The sequence below is a fragment of the Ornithodoros turicata genome, chromosome 1, assembly GCF_037126465.1.
Source record: "Ornithodoros turicata isolate Travis chromosome 1, ASM3712646v1, whole genome shotgun sequence".
In the NCBI taxonomy this organism is placed as follows: Eukaryota; Metazoa; Arthropoda; class Arachnida; order Ixodida; family Argasidae; genus Ornithodoros; species Ornithodoros turicata.
In genome coordinates, this window is record NC_088201.1 from 194,553,523 (window position 1) to 194,574,954 (window position 21,432).

The following is a 21,432-nucleotide window of genomic DNA, read 5'->3' on the forward strand; positions in this document are numbered from 1 at the left end:
CAAATGGCATTCTAAATGCCGTTATACCTCCGACGTATGAGTCTCCGAATTATGAGTATAAAAGGAGTCATTTTTTTTATAAATATGGTACGCTGCACTGAAAGAAGACTTGGCGCATAATGTTTGTAAGGGTCCAAGACAATAAGCCCATTTTTGTTTCCTCGTTAATTAATTCGTTAACTGAAATTAATGAATGCTTTAAACTGCAGGGACTATAGCAAAACTGCCAATGGCGTAGTTGTAGAGGGGGTCTTCGATTCTCTTATCCGTCAATATGTACCGCCTCTGAGTTCGCTTTCTTTTTTCCCCGGTCTAAAAAAAAAATAGGAAATGGAAAACAAAGAAAACGCGCCTGAGTTTTGCCGAACGACGGCAGCACAAACGTAGGGTTGTCAATCGGGATATCCCGGATCTGAAAATCCCGGGATCCCGGCCAATTTTTGACGTCCCGAAGCCCCGTGATTTCTTCCGGGAAATCCCGGGATTTCGTGAGAGCAAATATTACAAGCAAATCAGACCCGTGTAAGCCATCAGGTATAGACTCACTTCTTCGTAACGAAATTACATTTTTTTATGACTGGAGGTGGCAGAGGACCGCTGCCTACACGTGCGTACAGGTATTTGCTGAACGGCCCTTCCCAAGCAGCACAATGCACTGAAAGTCGGGTGCAATAGGGGTGGACGGGTAGGTGGAAGGCCTTGAACAGACTCGTGAAACTAAAGAACATTGATAAGACACATACCGTCCACCCCTATTGCACTCGACTTTCGGTACATTGTGCTGCTTGGGTTCAGTTCCGCAGCCAGTATTTGCACAATAGTTCGTTCCGAAATGGGGGACGCCACCCTCACCGTTCTGTGCTTTCTCACGTCGTGTTTCAATCATTGTACAACGTGATAAGCAAGCTGCGGCTGTGTTGTAAACCATTTAATGCTTCGTTCCTTTCCATTCGTTTTTTTTTTTTTTCATTTTGTTGTTGCTGTTCTTCATTCAAGTGGAATGTTACACCTGTGTGAGGGAATGATAAAGTAATATTTCCTATTACCCAAGTAGAACAATGTACTGAAAGTCCAGTGCAGCAGAGGTGGCTGGTATGTGTCTTATCAATGTTCTTCAGTTTCACAAATCTGTTCAAGGCCTCCCACCTACCCGTCCACCCCTGTTGCACTCGACTTTCAGTACATTGTGCTGCTTGGGACTTCAATTGTAGCGGGACTCGCCTTCTTTTCACGTGAAGCAGTAGAATTGAGATGACTAAAAAAGGAGCGGCATTATTATAGAAAAAAAAAAATAAGCATTTCGCCGTCACTATTTTACCAATGTGGTTACACTGCGAATTCTCGAGCGTTTTCCTTCAGGAAAAGGTTGAATTAACAAAACACACATGAACTTCACAGAATGCGGCGATATAGTCACAGTAGAGTCCTGCACGGCCCGCGGCACCTGCGGGCACCCGCGGGTGGCCCGCACGTTGCTGCCGGTGTAGGTTTCTCGTGTAGCGGCGGGTCGGGGTGAGGAGTCATTGTTGAGTGCGGAGCAGGGCAGCGGTCCGGTGCCGTCGATGCATTTTACCAAAACACTATTAGAAAGTCACACTGAGTCCCTCAATTTGTTCGGCGTCTGTACTGCAGCGCTCGAAACATGAAGGAAAACGTCGCTGACAAGGGCGGATCAAACGCTCACACAGTTAGTGTACAACAGCTCCTGTGTGTCCCTTTTTGTCCATGTCGCGTTCCGTAGCACCATGCCTGAAGCCAGAAACCAACACACATTTGCGCCTTTTCCTCCCTACAAGAAACCATACACAGAGACATATATAATCATCACCAGGGAGTACTTTCAGTTTACTCATCAACGTTCATCGGGCAGCGGGCCGGGTGCGGGTGAGCCTTTGGAAAAAAATATGCGAGCTGCGTGAGAACCCGGGTCTCAGTTTGTAACGGGACGTGATTTGCGTGTGGGCTGCAGATTTGAACCTGCGGGTAGGGTCGGATGCGGGTCAGATAATGCTCACCCGCGGAGGACTATACTTGGAAGCGCCATCTGAACTCGCCACAATCCCGAAATCCTGTCCCGGGGCCCGGGAATGAACCTCATCATGAGCGACATCGGCTGTGTTGTACTGCTACACCACTCTCGACTGTGTCCTTCCACAATACCCGAATAATTTAGAGCTATGAAGGAATCAACCAAGACCAAATTGTTTATGAACGACATTCAGCATGTTGGTCTTTTTGTCCTACACATCGACAGCTGAACAGCCCAGCCACAAAACATGTCGCCATTCACAATCGCATTGTAGTTTATCTAATATTTTCGCCGAGCCATTTCACTGCTGATATTGTGCAAACGTACACACTGGAAGACTCTGGAAGCACACAGAAGTCCTGTAGAAGCACTGTCTCCACTTCTGATCCTTATTGAATATCTTTATTTTTCGTCGTCAACCGCATTCCTTTACTTCAACTTCTATATATATATATGTATACTTGGTGAATGGGGTTCGGACAACCGCGAATATATGTAGCTGAAATGAAAATTGAAACACAGACTACGAAGGTACGGGAAGTAAGAAAAAAGGGATAATTTATTTACATTTAAGATACTTGGAATGCTAAAACGGTTGTCTACGTTACGGCGGAAGCTTCGCCTTCGTCAGGACAAAAATATGTCAGTGATACACAGAGCTTATAAAGGCTCGCGTAGTGACGTATATATATATATAGTTGAACTAAATGGGAGACAGAAGACGAAAGTAGGGGAAGTAACAAAAAAGGGGTTTATTAAAACTTTAAAATTATAAAAGTTAGGGAGGATGTCTACGTTAGGGCGGAAGCTCCGCCTTCTTCGGGACAAAAGAGCTAAATGTGGCCACGAGGCTGATAAGGGGCTTGAGAATGACGTGGCCGGTTGGGGGAAATTCCCGCCACCTGGCGTTTGTCAATTGGGGAAATTCCAGAGCGCTTTTGTGTCAGGTCCAGGAGTGGGGTCATCGTCCTTGTGGGTCAGTGGGGATTTTGATCTGGCTGAAACGAGAAAAGGCAACAGGGTCTTATCTAGGTTGTTAAACTTCTTATTGTTGACAGCATGCCAGGGTCCTCGTTAATGGCCGATCGGAATTTGTAAATTAGGTGAGATTTCCGTTGTTCCCGGGAGCGGTCGGAGATAAAGTTTGACTGGAGAATAAAAACTGAGGCTTCGTTGATTGAATGTTCTGGTTGTTTGAAATGGCGTGAGACTGGAAGATTAGGTTTCTTGGTAACATCCTATCGGTGATTGTTGAATCTAATTCGGAAAGAAGTTTTTGTCTGACCCACGCATTGGGCCCGGCATGTGTTGCATTGGATTACATAGATAACGTTGCATGAGTTACATGAGTTACGTCTGCGTTGATCTTGACGGTAAAGTTGGAATTCGTACTTCTGACCGTTTGTGCGGTCTGCATTACCTTGCAAATCTGGCATCTCCTGCCATTACATGGATGACAGCCCGCCGGAGGGCTAGTGGGTTCGCCTACTTTAGAGCGGACCAAGCTATCTTGTAAGTTACGTGTACGTCTGTAAGCGACACGTGGTGGATTAGGAAATGTTTTTCGTGCGTTCTGACTGGAGAAGGATACTGTGGTGGCGGCTAAGTATGTTGTTAATGTTTGGGATATTTCCGCCGAATGTTACAGTTAAGTTCACAGCATTACTTTCTGATTTGTTTTGTCTTTTCTCGAGTAAGCTTAGACGGTTTGCCTTGCGAGCTCTGTTGAGAGCATCTTGAACTAGATCGGGTGGATACTGACGACCGACAAAGGTTTGTTGCAGCTGTTCTAAATTTCTGTCCAGATCGTCGTCATTCGAGCAGATTCTCCTATACCGAAGAGCTTGACTGTAGGGAATGGCCAGTTTCGTGTGGCGAGGATGACAACTATGGAATGACAAGTACTGCTGAGAGTCTGTGGGTTTACGGAACAGATCAGACGTTAAAACTCCATTGGTTAGCTTAATTTGAACATCAAGAAAGCTAACAGTGACGGGAGAATACGTGTGAGCGAAGTTAATAGAAGTAATGAACTCATTCAAATCGCGTATAAATTCCAATAGGCTGTCTTCCGAATGTGGCCAGATCATAAATATGTCATCAAGGTAGCGCTTGTATAAAGTGGGTTTGTCCTCACGCGTGCTCAAGAATGCTTCTTCTAGTGAACCCATGAATAGATTTGCATAGTTTGGTGCCATTTTAGTGCCCATAGCGGTGCCGTTGACTTGTAAATAGTGGCCATCGTTAAATTCAAAGTTGTTGTTCTTTAGGATCAGTTCTAGTAGAGTAGATACGACAGATGGATCACAAGAAGAATCAGAGTACTTGGAAAAAGCCGCCTCGGCTGCAGCTATGCCATCATCGTGGGGAATATTGGTATACAGGGAAGAAACATCTAACGTAACTAGGAGACTAGATGGGGGTGGCTGATATTGATTTAGTATTTGCAGGAAGTGATTAGTGTCCCTGATGTACGATGGTAGTCGCGGGGGTATGTCCTTAAGAAGATGATCTACGAAACTGGAGAGTTTTTCGGTGGCTGTCCCATTGCAGGAGACGATTGGACGTCCGGGGTTCCCCGGTTTATGAATCTTTGGGAGCATGTAGAATCTACCTGGCTTTGAGTTACGGGGAAGAAGGTATTCATATAACGCCGAATCGATCTTCTTTGCGGCCTTTAATGCCTTTAGATGTTTTGTGATATCTGAAACAATCTGTTCCGTGGGATCAGTGTCTAAAGTTTTGTAAAACGTGGCACAACCCAATTGTCGCAGTCCCTCATCGATATAATCCTGCATATTCATTACGACAATTGCACCACCTTTATCTGCCCTTTTGATTATTAGGTTTTTCGATTTTTTAAGATGCGACAGACTACTTTTCTCGGCTTGACTCAAACTTGGTTTGGTTTTGCGGGAAGAGGGATTATATGAAGTAATTATATCGTTTTGAACTGCCTTTATATATATATATCAAGAGCTTTTTCTCGATTGGGCTCTGGCGTAAATTCACACGGTGGCTTGAAAAGTTTGGGTGTTGTATCAGGCTTATCATGAAAATACTCTTTCAGACGCATACGTCGGGCAAAATTATCTAAATCGAGATGGAGTTGGTATTCGTCTACCTTGTTATTATTTGGGCAGAATGAAAGCCCACGGCTAAGAAGTGATAGTTCAGAATCGCTGAGGGGGTGGGACGACAAATTAACAACATTTTGAGGTGACGTATTGGTTGTGTTGTCATGAGCGTTAGGATTTTGATTGTCACAGTGTTCGGCTTCACCTTGGGAATCTAACGAGGGAGTAATTATGTTACTTCTACCTGCGAGATTCGCGTCATATTTAGACATACGGTCAGGATCTATCTGGTCCCTTGTCATTTATTTACGTTCGGTGTTATTCACAGTTTCTTCCAAGTTCCTAGTGAACTGTGCCAATTCTGACTCATGCGCGTCCGTAAGGGTCACAGTATCGCGGATAGTTTTAGCTTGCTGAGATATTTCTGCAGTTGTTTCCTCACAGTGGGCTATTAGTAGAGGCGTTGCTAAGGGTTTCATTCCATTTCTTTTGAAGGGTGTGGTTCAGAGGGAAGGTTGGCTGGAGCTTAATCGCAAGTCCTTTAGGAATTTTGTTATGATCGCTGTAGACTTGCAGTGCGGTACGGTGGGAATTGTAGCGTATATATTTGTCGTTTAATTGTCGGATTTTGAAAAATGTGTTGGTACTCGGGCATGGCTCATTCGGATTAGAAAAGGTACGCTCACCAGCGGTTAGTCAGTCCTGTTTACGTGCCCTCGATGTCTGTTCGGAGTCTCTTCGTCGCAGCATGGCTGCTTCTTTTGGGGTGGGCCACACTGGATCCGGGATGACCGGGGCGTCAGCTCTGCGTGGTGGAAGTTGTCGAAGCAGGTGTGGGATCAGGTCCTGGAGGTGGCGGCTCATCATCCGCACTCCTTCTAAGTTCGGGTGAAGGCCATCCGCCGCAAGCACCTGGGTTGGACGTCGTCGGTATTTTCCCATTTATTTCAACTATAATTACGTAGCCGTCCGAATTGCTCCGAAGCGCTCTGGAATTTCCCCAACTGACAACCGCCAGGTGGCGGGAATTTCCCCCAACCGACCACGTCATTCTCAAGCCCCGTATCAGCCTCGTGGCCACATTTAGCTCTTTTGTCCCGAAGAAGGCGGAGCTTCCGCCGTAACGTAGACATCCTCCCTAACTTTTATAATTTTTAAGTTTTAATAAACCCCGTTTCTGTTACTTTCCCTACTTTCGTCTTCTGTCTCTAGAACTAGATCCAATACTAGATCTAATACTAGAAATTTAAGAAAAAAGTTACATCAACTTCTAAAGTGTCACTTTCCATTCGCGAGATATTCAAGCATAATTTTTCATTGGAAACAACACACACATACACGCACGCACACACACACACATACAGCAAAAACTATATACAAGAAAATTTCCTTCACGTACCTTCCAGAAGGAAGCTTCCACGGGTTTCCTCGCCCTCCCTCCGGAAAATAGCGTGCACTGGATATTCCGTGTTCCGATTGAAAATATCTGCGCTCGTTGTCTTCAGAAAAAATTACTCACGTCGTCCACAGAAGTAACAATTCGAATGTCGTCAAGAAACTCACGTATACACACGTCATCATGGCACGTTATTAATAAGCGGCACATAGGATGAAGCAAATACAGACGCATGCTATGGAAGCTGGCGCGTAACTGCTCAAAGCAGGGGCAGGCGATTCCGAGAACTCGTTACAAAACCGGAAACTTAGTGTACGGCCCCCGAGCAAAAAAGAAAAAAAAGAAAAAGAGGGAGAAGGAGGGATGCGTGGCTGGCGCGAAGCCACTCAGTGGAGCAGTAAAAATAACACTGACGCATGTTTCCCGCGTTGTTGTTTTCTCTCTCTCTCTCTCTTTTTTTTTCAGAACCAAACGAAACGAAATATTCCGTCTTTTGTAGATTCTTTGCACAACATTTCATTGTGGCGTACGCCAGCCTGTGTGAAGCTTATAGAAGCAGAAAGTATCGCAGCAACTCCTGTTTGCAATTTTATCATTACATTATCCATTACAGCCTCTAATAGATATACACGTGAGAATCTACCGTTTAGCCTATATTACCCTCATTGTGTTTTCAGACGACTGGTCATGCAAAAATGTGTAGTGTATTTTTCACACGAGTAATGTGATTTCTGTTTGCATATTACCAACACCCTCGAGACTAGGGAGCTACGCAAACAGACGCACGCGGACAGTGTCCGGCTGTTTTCGTAGTTCCCTACCTCGGGTTTTAGTAATATAAATTATAATCTCCAGCTCGCTTACTCTTTAGCAATTCTTTCATTGTGATTTTTGTGTAACGTTCGTTGTGGGCTCTTTGTGCTAGCAGAGCATTAATTTATAACCGAATATAATTGACTTTATGCCTTCCTAATGGTTTATGTGGATGACACTTACGAAATTTCACGTTTTGGCGTTACGGTTTGGTGTATGCTTAATTCACGTTGCCAATTTAATGAAGGTAACATATTTAAATTACAAGTCATCAAACTAAATTCTACTCCAAAACACCTTGTGAACCTCCCAACAAAAAAGGCCCCCTGAGAAATTCCCACAGAAATTCCCAAGGCTGTAAGGCGTACCAAGGTGTGAGGCCCTATGTTGAATCTCGATTCGCCGAGGTAACCGCAGGAGAGCTACGGCCTGGTCTGAGGTCTCGCGGCGGAACCTTAAAAGAACCACAGCCTGGTCTGCGGTTCTGAGGTAGAACCTCAGAATTTCTTGAGGTTACCTCAAAAGAGCGAAAGCGATGTCTGAGGTCCTGAGGCAGAACCTCAGAATTTCTTGAGGTAACCTTAGAAGAACCACAGCCGGGTCTGAGGTCCTGAGGTAGAGCCTCAGGATTTCTTGAGGTAACCTCAGAAGAACCACAGGCAGTTCTGAGGTAACCTCAGACAACCTCAAGATATTCTGAGTTAACCTCAGGATTTCTGGGGTAACATCAAGACGTTTTTCCAATAGGGAAATGACATATTGTTTGCCTAGGAATATGTTTCACGCGAGAATTTGTGTTCTATAAAGTACTCAGTGTGAGCACGTCGTAAATGTGTAACAGAAACCATGCCTACGGAAACTAAACTGCAGTGTATTCTGTAGGAGTATTCCGAACATCATATTTATTTATGATAACTGTTGTTTAACACATTTATTGCTCAACCAGGTTTCCAATACTATGCAATACATCCATGGTTAACCCTGATGCTGAGGTACGATAAACTAACGACATCAGCTCGACTGCTTCATTGCCACCTTATACCACCGCCTGCCACCAGTTGAGGTACCTGGAAAGAGGCAAAAGCACAGTAGTCACGTTACATGACCTATGTATTGGATATTAAAAAAAGAAAGCGTAGTATTTGGTACTAGTTCAAATAAACTACTTTTTGGTCTTCTGCAAGAAATCTGCCTTCTTCGTAAATGAACTTATCCAACTTGCAACCTGGACTGAGACGACTCCCTGTACAGGTTGCAAGCTGCACCGAGGATCTGCGCCCATTTGTATATGTGTCAAGGACGATGGCACCAAGCTCAAACAGCTGAAATGTTACCATTTAGCTAAAATGGTACGTTTACTAGAATACACAAGAGCTGATAACTGAAACATCTACACATACACATTATATGGCATGCATAATTTTTATGCGTATGAGAGCACAGGATGTATTCTATTTTACACTGTCACACAGCTCATCTAACAACTCTTTTGGCGCCAAACTTATCAGCAAGTAGGGGCTGAAATACTGGTACTTTGCGTGTCAATATGGCTGAGAAGGACAGTGATGTATGTCTGTCATGTATGCAACCTATTAACAAAGAGGGAATCACGTGTGCGGAATGTGCGAATACGTATCATTTTGGCAGATGCTCCGGCATCACGAAAAACTCATTCAAAACCATGCCTGGTAAAGAACGTGAGACCTGGATCTGTCAAACATGTAAAGTTCATGACACAAGGAGTCACAATACTGAGACTCGGGATCCAATGCTCACGGCGATCTTGCAAGAAGTCCATTCGATCGGGCAAAAAGTTTCGGCGGTCCTTGAAAGAATGGACACGTTGGAAAGTAAGGTGGAATCACTATCCCGAAAGCACGAGGATATCGATCATCGTGTCAACGATAATTCAGGCACATTAAGAGAGATGTCAACTTGCACTTCAAATCTTCAGAATATCGTATGACAGAAGGATGAAGAAATCGCCACACTAAAATCACAGGTCAATGATATCGAGCAGTACACGAGGCGGAACAACCTTGAGATTCGCGGGGTTCCTGCGAACGCAAAGGAAGACATGCTCGAAGTCCTGAATCATGTCGCGTCTAAACTGAAAGTTGCCCCACTAGCATCGTCGGATGTTGAAGCCGCGCACCGACTCCCGTCCAATAATGACACACACCCCACTATCATTGTACGCTTCAAGGAGAGGCGTACTAGAGACACGTGGCTTGGTAACCGACACATGCTTAAGATATTGGGGGACGACACTGACTTAAATCTTTCGTCTGCCTTGTGGGAACCTCGGCCCACAAACCCGGGGTGGTTGCGTATTCGACCCCGCCGTAACCCCGAAGAACACTGACACAGCAGTTGAACAAAAGAAACAGAGTTTATTGCCTTACATCAGAGCTGCTGGCCGTCTGCCCGCTTCGTCGCTCCTTGCTTCTGTGACAGTCTGCCAGCCTGCCTGCCGCACGAATCACTCTTTTCCCGAGCGCTCGCTCTTTTATCTCTTGCGCTATCTGCGCTATCGCGCGGAAGTTGCCGGGTGATCAGCGCCCCTCACACTCTCCCCCCCCTTGAGGCAAATGTCCGGAAGTTCGGGGAGATCGAGGATTATATCCTCAGGGTCCGGTGAGAAGGATGGCCGAGCGATAACTTGGGGGGCCAGCTGCCGAAGTAGGTTCACTGCAGCGACTATGTCCCGACGTGTAGGAGCGGAGGCCACGTTGTTAGCTGCTGCCCTCGGCTGTGCGGCTTGTTGGATACGATGCAGGTGAAGGGCTCCCGCATTATGGGTCGGAGGGTGGATCAGTGGAACACCGCAGAAGGGGCAGAGGGCGCTTCTTTCTTGTTCCGTGTACACCGCTGGAGGCTCGGTGGGGTGTCTGTTTGATCTGTTTGGGGATCGGGGTGACGGGGAAGGCCTCCGAGCAGGAGAGTTCCCAGGGAATCGCCGAGGTCGGTGCCGTTGTTGGGGTCGAGAACGGCTTCTCGCTGCAGGTGATCGTGGCATCTGCAGGGAAAAAAAAAATGAAAAAACATCACCTTGGAGGTCTACGAGGGCGGAGGTTATAACGAGGAGACCCCGGTAACCCGCCCCGAACTGTCCCATCTTCAGCGGGCTGCGACTCCGTGTCGATGGGGCCGTGGAAGGGTTGGGATTGCGACGAACTTGTGCCGGAGTCCTCTTGCCCTTCATCTTGCTCCAAGATGCGATCGATGAACTCCTTGAGGTCTGTGATGTGAACTGGGCCGGACTCCTCGCTTGTACTGCAACGTTCAAGTCTATAAGTTACGGGTGTAAGTTGCGCCCTTACCCGGTAAGGCCCGTCCCATCGGTCCGCGAGAGAAGCTGCGAAGCCCTTCGCCGCGTCGCTAAGTGGATGCGTCCGCCTCAGGACTAAGTCTCCTACGCGGCATGTTACCTGGCGTCGACCCTTGTTGTACTGGGATGCTTGCTCCAGTCGTGCGACCTCAAGATTCTCACGTGCACAACGAACTGCAGTTGAGAGACGGTTGCGAATGTCTTCCGCATATCGTGCATACGGGCGACGGGGTTGTTCCCTCAGTGTTCGTAGCGTGTTTTCGAGTGGGAATACTATTTCCCGTCCAAAACTCAAATAGGCAGGGGTGAACCCAGTAGACCTATTTGCAGTCGTACGAGTGGCGAAGCCAATCTCCGTTAGACGCGCGTCCCAATCCTTATGCCTGCTGGTAAGTGTTACCATCATCATTTTGATATTCCTATTGACCCGCTCAGTTATGTTTGCCTGAGGGTGATAGGGGGACGTCTTCTTGTGTCGGGTACTCAATGCCGAGCATGTGTTGACAAACACCTTACTTGTAAAGTACGAGGCGTTATCCGTGATAAGCTGGTCCGGGAATCCAAACCGCGAAAAGACATCCAGCAGTCGATCCCAGATCCGAGCTGACACCAATTTCCGCAGGGGATAGAGCTCAACCCACTTCGTGAAGTGATCTGTAATGACTAACAGGTATTGGTTACCACGGGGACTTCTGGGGTATGGCCCCATTACGTCACATGCGGCTATCTGCCAAGGCCCTTGACTGACAATCGGTTGCAGCAATCCTGGCGGCTGTCCGCCCCTAGGATTCGACTTCGGACACACTGGACAGCTGCGAGTAAACCGCAAAACATCCTGTCTCATGCCTGGCCACGTCGCGATACGACATAACTTAGAATAAGTCTTGCTGCCGCTACCGTGACCTGCCAAAGCAGAGTCATGGAAATATCTGAGGAATAACTTACGTAGCTTTCGTGGTACTACGATCCTGAAAGGGTTGCCGCCGACCTCCTCGTCGTCCGCCTGGGGGATGTACCTCACCAGAAGACCATCCTCGCTCAGCTGATAGGAGTCGAACCTCTCTTCAGCGTCACCGGCTTCCGCTGGGCCCGTTGTCTCCAGCCACCTTACTACACGCTGACAGAGTCCGTCCGTCCTCTGGGCTTCCACGATGTCCTTCCGGCTCACGATGTGTCCCCACGCTAGCTCTCTGTCCGTTCCGGCTTGTCCAACCGCGGCTACGAGCTCCTGCGTGGTAACGACGTCCTCCAGGGGCAGAGGTGCTCGAGACAGCGCATCTGCCACTTTGTTAGAGGTTCCCCTCCGATATTCGATCAAGAAGTCGTACCGTTGCAACGTCAGACTCCAAAGTGCAAGTCTTCCGGCGGGATTTTTCAATCTACTCAGCCAGGCGAGTGCCTGATGGTCAGTCTGGATTGCAAATTTCGCACCATCCAGGTACATGCCAAACTTATTCAGTGCGAACATGATAGCCAGGCACTCTTTCTATGTCACGGTGTAATTTCGTTCAGGTGATGTCAGCGTGCGGCTTGCAAATGCCACCGGCCGAAGTTCACCTTCGTGCTGTTGTAACAACACTGCGCCCAGTCCATAATCGCTCGCGTCTGTCTGCATTACAAATGGGCGATTAAGATCTGGGAGATACAGACCGGTGATCTGCGCTGTCGCTTCCGTCAGGGCGGAGAATGCATTCTCCTGTGCTTCTCCCCATGACCAGCGCGCACCTTTCCGCAGTAGCCAGGTTAGTGGCTGCGTCATGTCCGAACACCGCGGTATGAATTGTCTATAAAATCCAATCATACCGAGGAAGCGCTGCAAGCTCTTTATATCCTGCGGGCGAGGGTAGTCTAGGATAGCCTTCAGCTTGTCCTCGTTCGGCCTGACCGTGCCGGACTCCACTGTAAACCCGAGCAGGTCGATGCGGTTAGTCGCCAACTGCATCTTTCGAGGATTGACAGTCAACCCAGCAGCTTGCATACGTCCCAACACCACTTTCAGGTGTGAAAGGTGTTCCTGGAATGAACGTGAAAAAATTACTACGTCATCCATATAAGCCATGGCGAAGTTGTACTTCGCATCGCCGAGCACCTCGTCCATCATACGCTGAAAACTAGCCGGGGAATTGGACAGTCCGAAGGGAAGCCGGACGAACTCAAACAGTCCCCTATGCCAGGTGAAGGCTGTCTTTACGACATCATGAGGTGCTATCGGTATCTGCAGGCATCCTCGACTGCAGTCCAAGATTGTAAACACACGGGCTGATCCCAACGTGTACATGATCGAGTCTATAGAGGGAAATGGATACGAATCTCTCACCGTCACCTCGTTCAACCGGCGGTAGTCCACGCACAACCTTGCGGTTCCATCTTTCTTCGGAGCGAGTACCACCGGAAAGGCCCACGGGCTGCGCGAGGGTCTCACAGCACCCGTCTCGATCATTTCGTTCAGCGCAGCATCGAGCAACTTGCGCTTGTGGACGCTAAGCGGCCAAAGGTTGCATCTCCAAGGCCTTGCGTCGCCGGTGTCTATGCCGTGTTCCAAGACTTCGGTCAAACCTGGTTTTTCCGTAAACATCCGGGAAAAGGGTAGCAATGCTTGCTCCAGCATTTCTCGTTGCTCTGAGGTTCCTGGAAATCCTTGCAGACCCCCATGCAAGGCAGCAGTTGCAACTACAGGCGTTCGGTATTCTGTTCCGTGATGATCTCCAACGGGCAGTGATGGTCCAGCACCGCGAAGTACTCCAGCGGCTTGCTGCTTAGGTTCATCGCTGTTGCCAGTCGGTTCCCGGTTTCGCTTTGAGCAGTCGTCCTGGGTTCCCTCGCCAGTCCGGCGTTGGTCCGCTCCAGGGGTTGTCCACTCCAGGAATGGGTAGAAGGCACTGCTGCATGCATGCTGGTAACCTCCGCGACGCAAGTCCAGGACAAGTCCCATCCGGATAATGAAGTCGCGTCCCAGGATCATTGCTCCTGCCAGTCCAGGAAGGTAAACAAAGCGTTGTCTGACCCGATGTCCATCGACAGTCAAGGTAAGGCGCACCGCACCACCGGCAGGTACAACCGCATCAGAGGCGAGCCTTAGGAGAGTCCTGGTCGTCCGTACCGAGATGTTCCGCTCCCAGCACCAGTCGTGGATGGTGTCGCCGATCAGGGAAACAGCTGCTCCGGTGTCCACCAAACCTGCAACGTCTTTGCCCAGAACGCGCACCACGATGAAAGGTCCAATGTTGCAGATGTCATCTTGCAATCGGCACGCAAGCGGGACCAAGGCCACTGTATTATCAGAAAAGATAGCACGGTTAGCAGTAACTTGCCTCTGATCAATGTTCGCTCCGGCCGACGACGGGAATTCGTAATCTGCGGTTACCGCCGTCGGCGTTCCGAGTTTCCCTGGGGGATTCTGTCGGGGGTGGCCGAAGTACGATGTGGGCAGTCCCGACGGATGTGTCCGTGTTGCCCGCAACCGTAACAACGCGGTCTCCCAACGTTTAGTCCATTAGAGCGCGGTGGGGTTGATCCCTCAATCCTGTCGTTACGCCAGTATCCTGACGTTCGGCGACGTTCGCTACCGGTCTGTCCTGCGCTCCTCGAAGTCTCCTCAACAAGCCTCGCTCGGTTCCTTTGCTCGTGCGCAAAAGGATCGAGTGAGCGGTGTGAAGGACCTGCCGACGCTCCGCTATTCGGTCCTGCAGGCCAACGGGGATGCAGCTCCGTTGCCTGTACCGATCCGCCCCATGCACAACTAGGCTCAAGAGTCTCCTCCGGTCTAGGAGGTGGGCGGTAACGCAGTTCAGCTAGCAAGTCGGCCTGAATGCTGCGCGCTTCTGTAGCTAACTCCGACAGGGAAGTAAAACTTCGACCCCGTAAATATGGCTTGAACCGAGGGTGGCACTGTCGGATAACGCGCGCCACCTCCTCTTTTTCGTCTACGAGAGGGTCCGCTCTCCGATACAGTTCCTGAATCGCCCGGATGTATTCCAAAAGGCTCTCATCACTATGCTGCGTTCGGGCTGCAAGCTCTTCGCGCATACGCATCACGTAGTCTGGGGGGAGGAACTCGTCCCGAAACTGCTACTTGAATATGCTCATCGAGAGAAATGGGGGCTGGGACCTACGCCACAAAGCAGCTGAGCTTACCAGCGCTGCGGGAAGTACTCGACGCAGAATGACGTCGTCGGTGGCTCCAACGGCAGTTTGGTAAGCACTCAAGTCGGCGAGGAAATCTTCAGCAGACTTGGAGTCGCTGTAGCCCGAAAATGTCGGTACCGGCAAGTTCAGGCGCAGCTGCGTGTCCGGGGACGGCTGGGCGGCGGGCGTGCTGCTACCAAGCTGCTGCGTCAGTACAGAGGGATGCCATCTGTCGAAGCAAGTCCTCAGCCACTGGCGCAGGCTCCTCCTCGTCACTGTCTGGTTCGTGCTTCTTCCTGGGAGGCATCTCCGGTCGAAGAACCTGCGTTGCAACGCAGACGGCGGCAGAACGAATAAAAACAAACAAAAATGCACACTAACTGCAACTATGCCGTGCCCTCCGGGGAAAACGGTACGACGGGTCGAAAACACCAACGTTGGGCGCCAATTTTGTGGGAACCTCGGCCCACAAACCCGGGGTGGTTCCGTATTCGACCCCGCCGTAACCCCGAAGAACACTGACACAGCAGTCGAACAAAAGAAACAGAGTTTATTGCCTTACATCAGAGCTGCTGGCCGTCTGCCCGCTTCGTCGCTTCTCGCTTCTGTGACCGTCTGCCAGCCTGCCTGCCGCACGAATCACTCTTTTCCCGAGCGCTCGTTCTTTTATCTCTTGCGCTATCTGCGCTATCGCGCAAAAGTTGCCGGGTGATCAGCGCCCCCCACAGCCTTTATCTGTGAAAACTTGACCGTGTACAACAGGTTGCTTCTTCGACAAGCGAAAGACGTGGCTAAGGAAAAGAACTACCGCTTTGTTTGGTTACGAAATGGGCACGTTCTCATGCGCAAAGATGCTGATGCCAAGGTTGTACGCATTAAACAAACAATTGATCTCGCTCGATTGTGATGTGTCGCAGTGATGTAGCTTCTCATGATTAATAGATGGACCTGATTTCACTCGAATGTCTGAATAAAGCATGTCTTAGCTCCCCGTCGGTACTGCATCTTAATACACGTAGTTTGGGGAAGCACTTTGATGATATAAAAGCTGTATTTCAAATCTTGCAAAGAAAAGTCACTTTCTTTGCTTTAACCGAAACCTGGTTACAAAGTGACCGTGATATGTATTTCCATGTAGATAATTATAATGTAGAGTTTGCACATAGGATGGGTGTTGCTCTGTATATTCACTCAGGGGTACCATATTCTGTCAGAAACGACATTCGGTTCCACTGTCAGCTTGTCGAGTCCTTGTTTCTTGATATCCCAGATTGTCCATCATCGTTGTCCACATTTAGTGGCCGCCCCCTCACAATAGCAGTATTGTACAGATCACCAAGCTCTCATCTACCAGATTTCTTGAATGAACTTGATGGCCTATTACATTCTTCATGCCAACAAAAGCTCAACCTCATTCTCGTTGGTGACTTCAATATAGATCTCCTAGGAAGCGATACCAGTGTTTCATTATATCAGGAGATTCTTGCCGATCATGGATTTAAGCAGTTAATTAGCTCGCCAACTCGATTTGGAGGAGCCGTTAATGGCTCACTTCTCGACCATGTTGTGACTAATCTTTGTGATCATAACCTGATCTATGGGGTTGCCGGGTGTGACATCTCGGATCATGAGCTCCCATATGTTGGCCGTAAGGGGACGCCTTCACGTGATTTGGGCTGTCGCACACGCACGCACGTTAACCCTGTTTCACTCGAGAATCGCCTTCGTCAGCTCACATGGGATTTTTCCTCATATACTGACACATCGGAAAAGGTGAATTACTTTCTTGCAACACTCTCTGGGTTGATTAAGGAATCGACCGTAACCTCAGTTTTGAGCAAGCGTAGCGCGATTAGACAACCATGGATCACAAATGCAATTCTTAAAAGCATTAAGCATAAAATAATCTATATACTAAAATGCGCCGCTCTTCATTGAACCACCACCTTCGTTCTCGTTATACTACTTATAACAATACCGTCAGAAATGTCCTGCGCGCCGCGAAATGTAACTATTTTTCTGAGGTTATCAGCGAGACCAACGGTACTCCCAAAACGATGTGGAACACAATCAATCGCATTTTGGGTAAAAGTAATGGACAGACACATACTGACATTTCACTCCAAAATAACGATGAACTGGTGAGTGTTCCTGATAAAGTGGCAAACATGCTAAATGACCATTTTACTAATATAACGAAGAGCGTACCTTTATTGAATGGTACAGGTTTGGAAGTTCCACTGCCGACATCAAACCCGCATTCTTTCTTTCTTGACCCAACCACACCAAATGAAGTGCTTTCCACTATAAGATCTCTCAAAAGTTCAAAGTCATCTGGCCATGACGGTTTATCTTCATCTCTTCTTAAAAAAGTGGGACACCTCTTGGCCCAACCACTGTCAGTGCTAGCAAATAGCATGTTTTTACAAGGGACATTCCCTGACGAACTTAAACTGGCGAAGGTTGTACCTGTCCATAAAAAAGGGACCAGAGTGGATGTAGGAAATTATCGTCCCATATCGATACTTCCTGCGGTCAAAAATTAATACTTAACCGACTAGAAAGATTCTTTAACAGACATAAGGTAATACATCCGCTTCAGTTCGGCTTTCGCCAAGGTAAATCCACAACTTTAGCACTAATAAACGCGACCGAACAGATAAAGAAGAATATCGAACAAAAACTGCTTACAATGGGCATTTTTGTGGACCTGACAAAGGCCTTTGATTTAATTGATCACAAAATACTTCTACAAAAGGCATACAGGTATGGAATTCGAGGGCTTCCGCTCACTTTGCTAGAGAGCTACTTGCAAAATAGAATGCAGTATGTTCATGTCTCGGGCTACGATTCTTCTGTTAAGGCTTTATCAACTGGCGTTCCTCAGGGGTCAATTTTGGGTCCCTTTCTTTTTCTTATGTATATCAAAGACCTTCATCTCTGTCTGTCTGAGAAGTGTTTCTTATATGCCGACGACACCAATATTTTTGTTGAAGACCCCACTATTGCAGGGCTGTTCGTGAAGGCTGATAACGTTTTAACTAAGTTTTCCGCATGCTTGATAGCTAACAAACTCGTTCCTAACATAGGTAAGACTTCATATGTGATCTTTCGCCCACGCCAAAAATTACTTGACCTAAGCCAATACACGTTGCATTTTTGTGGGCATTCCCTGTCAAGAACGACATCCGTGAAATTCTTGGGGGTTATCTCGGATGAACATTTATCGTGGACTAACCATATCCAGTTTGTGCGTTCCAAGGTCACCAGCGGGCTCTGTGCTCTTTCAAGGATTCGATACCTGGTCCCCGTCACTTGTCTCCTAATGGTTTTCCATGCTCTAGTCCAATCGCATATTTCTTATGCCCTGGAAGTTTATGGGCTCACTTATTCATCCAGCCTGCTTCCTCTACTCCACGCTCATAAGAGAGCAATGCGCATAATGATGTTCGCACATCCCCGCGATAGCATCTCATTTGCATTCCAGTGTCTGTCTATCCTATCCAGAGCATATACAATTTACTGAAATATAAGGTTGCCATCCTAATCTACAGATTATGCAACGGCATGATCTCAGATCATCTTATTTCAATCACACATCTTCAAAAACCTTATTCGCTGCGGTGCGAACCTGGTATGCTACGGGTACCTCAACCTCGAACGAATTACGGGATTCATTCAATGAGTTATTTCGGATCCAATGTCTGGAATTCATTGCCGTCTCATATACGGTCCCTAACCTCTTTTCCCCATTTTAAGTATCAGTTACGCAGTTTGTTACACTCCCAGCATAATACCCCATCATCACTGTAGATGTAACCATGTGATGAATTACATGATAACATATGATGTTTTGGTTAAAATTGTTTTTCTCAACAACTGTATAAGGCTCCTGTGCCCGCAAGGCTGCTCAATAACTTACCAGTCTGTTTATTGTCGGGTAACTCCCCGTGTGTTCTGTAGTAACTTATGAGTGTATTAGTTGTTGGGTAACTCCCCGTGTGTACTTTAGTTACTTATTAGTGTTTTAGTTGTCGGGTAACTCCCCATGTACTTTTTTAAGTCTTATATCGATTTAACAATATCTTAATCACAACTAAACTGTATCTTTTAGCTGTTAATTCTTGAACTGTGCTGGGACTGTACTACAGGGCTTGCCCTCACAGTCCCGCTTTCTGTACATTTTACAATACTGACTAAATAAAGATTACGATTACGAAATAGCTGCACAGGCCTCACAGGAAGCCAGTGCAAGCTGAACTGGTTGAACTGCACCACTGCACCACTGATATAGTAATGGTTGGTAAGGTTCTTTTTGGTATTGTAAAATAAAGACCCGAGTTTTAGCAGTTGAACTGCACCACTGCACCACTGATATAGTAATGGTTGGTAAGGTTCTTTTTGATATTGTAAAATAAAGACCCGAGTTTTAGCAGGAACAAAATCTTCTGACGACATGGTGCATCAAAGTAGGTTTCTTTATTTTAGAGGATAACCGCAGAGCACTTGCTGGAGTTGTTCTGCCATGTTACCCCCGTGAAAGACTTTAGCTGCCATACACTTGGGCCGCCCTTGACTGAGAGAAGAATAACACAGTATGCAACTCCAGTTCAGGTGAATGCAAATGGATGTAATCCACCTGAGTAATGATTATAAGATAAGGAACAAATGTCAGCACCTCTTAAAAGCGACCTAGTTTATTCAGGTGTGTTTATTCATGCTCAGCAGTGCATGTAACACTGCTGCCATAGTGCTATTATTCGTGCTACTCACCGTATTTGTGCAGTGATGTCCAACATATACAATTTTTCAAAACGATCAATGTATTTTGCTTTGAGCACAGGTTGTTCTTCGTCATGCACTCCTTTGTTCTTTGTTTCTCACGAATCGATCCGCATGTGCATGAATTCCTCTTATCTGTGACATGTAAAAAAAACAAATACAGTAATGCACCTTGTGCTGTACGCCACAGATAATTTCAACTTGTGTTTCAAAGCTTTGTTCATGGCAATTTTTTGTGTGGCGTGATCCCTTCTTGACTTGAGCAGCAACTTAGTGAACGTATTAGAAGGGGCGCCATATTCGCCCTCTGGTTACGCCGTTTTTATTGTGTGTATGAAAGTAGCTGCTAGCTGAATAAACGAGGATCGCAAGTTGTTTAGAAGAATACATGTGGCACCTACCCAGCAGGTAACAACTACAACTACCACGGTCAGACCGTGTCCATTAAAAACTATATATATACTATATACGTATATATACGTATACTAAAAACTATATACGTATATATACGTGTATATATATATATATATATATGTGTGTGTGTGTGTGTGTGTGTGTTTGTAACTGCGTACTGTTGATGAGGCCCAACAAGGCCGAAACAGCTGTCCAGTACTGGCATGGCGACGTTTGAGTTACAAACACATGCTATACGTGCAGCCAAAGAGCTCTGGCTATTCTTTTTTCCTTTTATACTTCACTGGCTTTGCACTGGGCTTTCAGTGAGTGAGTTATCTCACCCTAATGGGAGGAATCACGTGTTACGTGACCTTCTGACGCCATCCACTCAAACGTTGCCTGCCTGCGTACTGTTGATGAGGCCCAACAAGGCCGAAACAGCTGTCCAGTACTGGCATGGCGATGTTTGAGTTACAAACACATGCTATACATGCAGCCAAAGAGCTCCGGCTATTTTTTTTTTTTCCTTTTATACTTCACTGGCTTTGCACTGGCCTTTCAGTGAGTGAGTTATCTCACCCTGATGGGAGGAATCACTTGTTACGTGACCTTCTGACGCCATCCACTCAAACGTTGCCTGCCTGCGTACTGTTGATGAGGCCCAACAAGGCCGAAACAGCTGTCCAGTACTGGCATGGCGACGTTTGAGTTACAAACACATGCTATATGTGCAGCCAAAGAGCTCTGGCTATTTTTGTTCTTTATATATATATATATATATATATATATATATCGCATTAACGGGCCACTCAGGTGCAAAAATTTCTCTTCGCTGCATGAAAGATGCCATAGAAACACCAACAGAGAAGGAACGAGATTGATCACTTCCGTCGTTTGTGAATTTTCTGAGAAAGAAAGCGCAATTCATGCTTTCGAGGGGATATGTTTGCACTTGAGTTCCGCTTGAATGAATCGTTGACGGCGTCTGAGGTAAAAGATGTGCAATGCGAATACTGTCAGTAGCTTGTTAATACGGCGGTAACAACTAACGTATTTGCGGGTAGGTCTTCTAAGGGTACATTTATGCTGCAGCATCGCTGCTGGCACATGGCACATCGCTGTTTGGCGATGACGAAACAAACACATGTATCTCTGTGGGCGCGTTCATGCTGCAGCATCGCTGCTTGCCAAAGATGCACGCAATGATCATCGCCACAACAATGCTGCCAAACATGTTTGAACATGCCCGGGGACTACCTGACTTCTGGCGATGACAGGTCAAACACAGAGCTTTCTGTTGGTGCATTTACCCTGCAGCCTGGCTGCTCGCTTATCCTCGCCGCTGCTTGCCGCTCTGCTCGCTGCACCTAGGAATGTAAACATGTTTGTCTTCCTGGTATCATTGATGACTGGCGTCTTGAAATCCGACCTGCGATTGGTTGTGATGAAGTCGGTTTCCTCCTTCCCACTTTTCCTCGTTTCC

At 47.2% G+C, this 21,432-nt stretch overlaps 2 protein-coding genes across 4 annotated transcripts in view; one reads left to right on the forward strand and one right to left on the reverse strand.

Moving 5' to 3' along the window:
* LOC135392813 (caspase-7-like) overlaps nucleotides 1-21,432 on the forward strand; it is a 98,574-nt gene that overhangs the window by 47,354 nt on the left and 29,788 nt on the right. The gene's annotated exons all lie outside the window — the stretch shown is intronic.
* LOC135378919 (uncharacterized) lies at nucleotides 951-6,729 on the reverse strand. 3 transcript variants are annotated; one of them, XR_010418630.1, is made up of 3 exons: nucleotides 6,506-6,729; nucleotides 5,793-6,018; nucleotides 951-1,789 (listed from the first exon to the last, which is right to left on the reverse strand). XR_010418630.1 is itself a non-coding variant. In XM_064612085.1 (3 exons), exon 3 carries the CDS (start codon nucleotides 4,831-4,833, stop codon nucleotides 3,580-3,582), a length of 1,254 nt encoding a protein of 417 aa, XP_064468155.1. In that variant the 5' UTR covers nucleotides 4,834-6,018; nucleotides 6,506-6,562; nucleotides 6,626-6,729; the 3' UTR covers nucleotides 1,810-3,579. The 3 variants fall into 3 exon arrangements, 2 of the variants coding, with proteins under 2 accessions (XP_064468155.1, XP_064468154.1); XM_064612085.1 differs by lacking the exon at nucleotides 951-1,789 and having other exon boundaries at nucleotides 1,810-6,018; nucleotides 6,506-6,562; nucleotides 6,626-6,729; XM_064612084.1 differs by lacking the exon at nucleotides 951-1,789 and having other exon boundaries at nucleotides 1,810-6,018.

What these genes read in the sequence shown, in the direction of transcription:
- LOC135378919 (XM_064612085.1), bottom strand. Translation starts at nt 4,833, where the DNA reads ATGAATATGCAGGATTATATCGATGAGGGACTGCGACAATTGGGTTGT.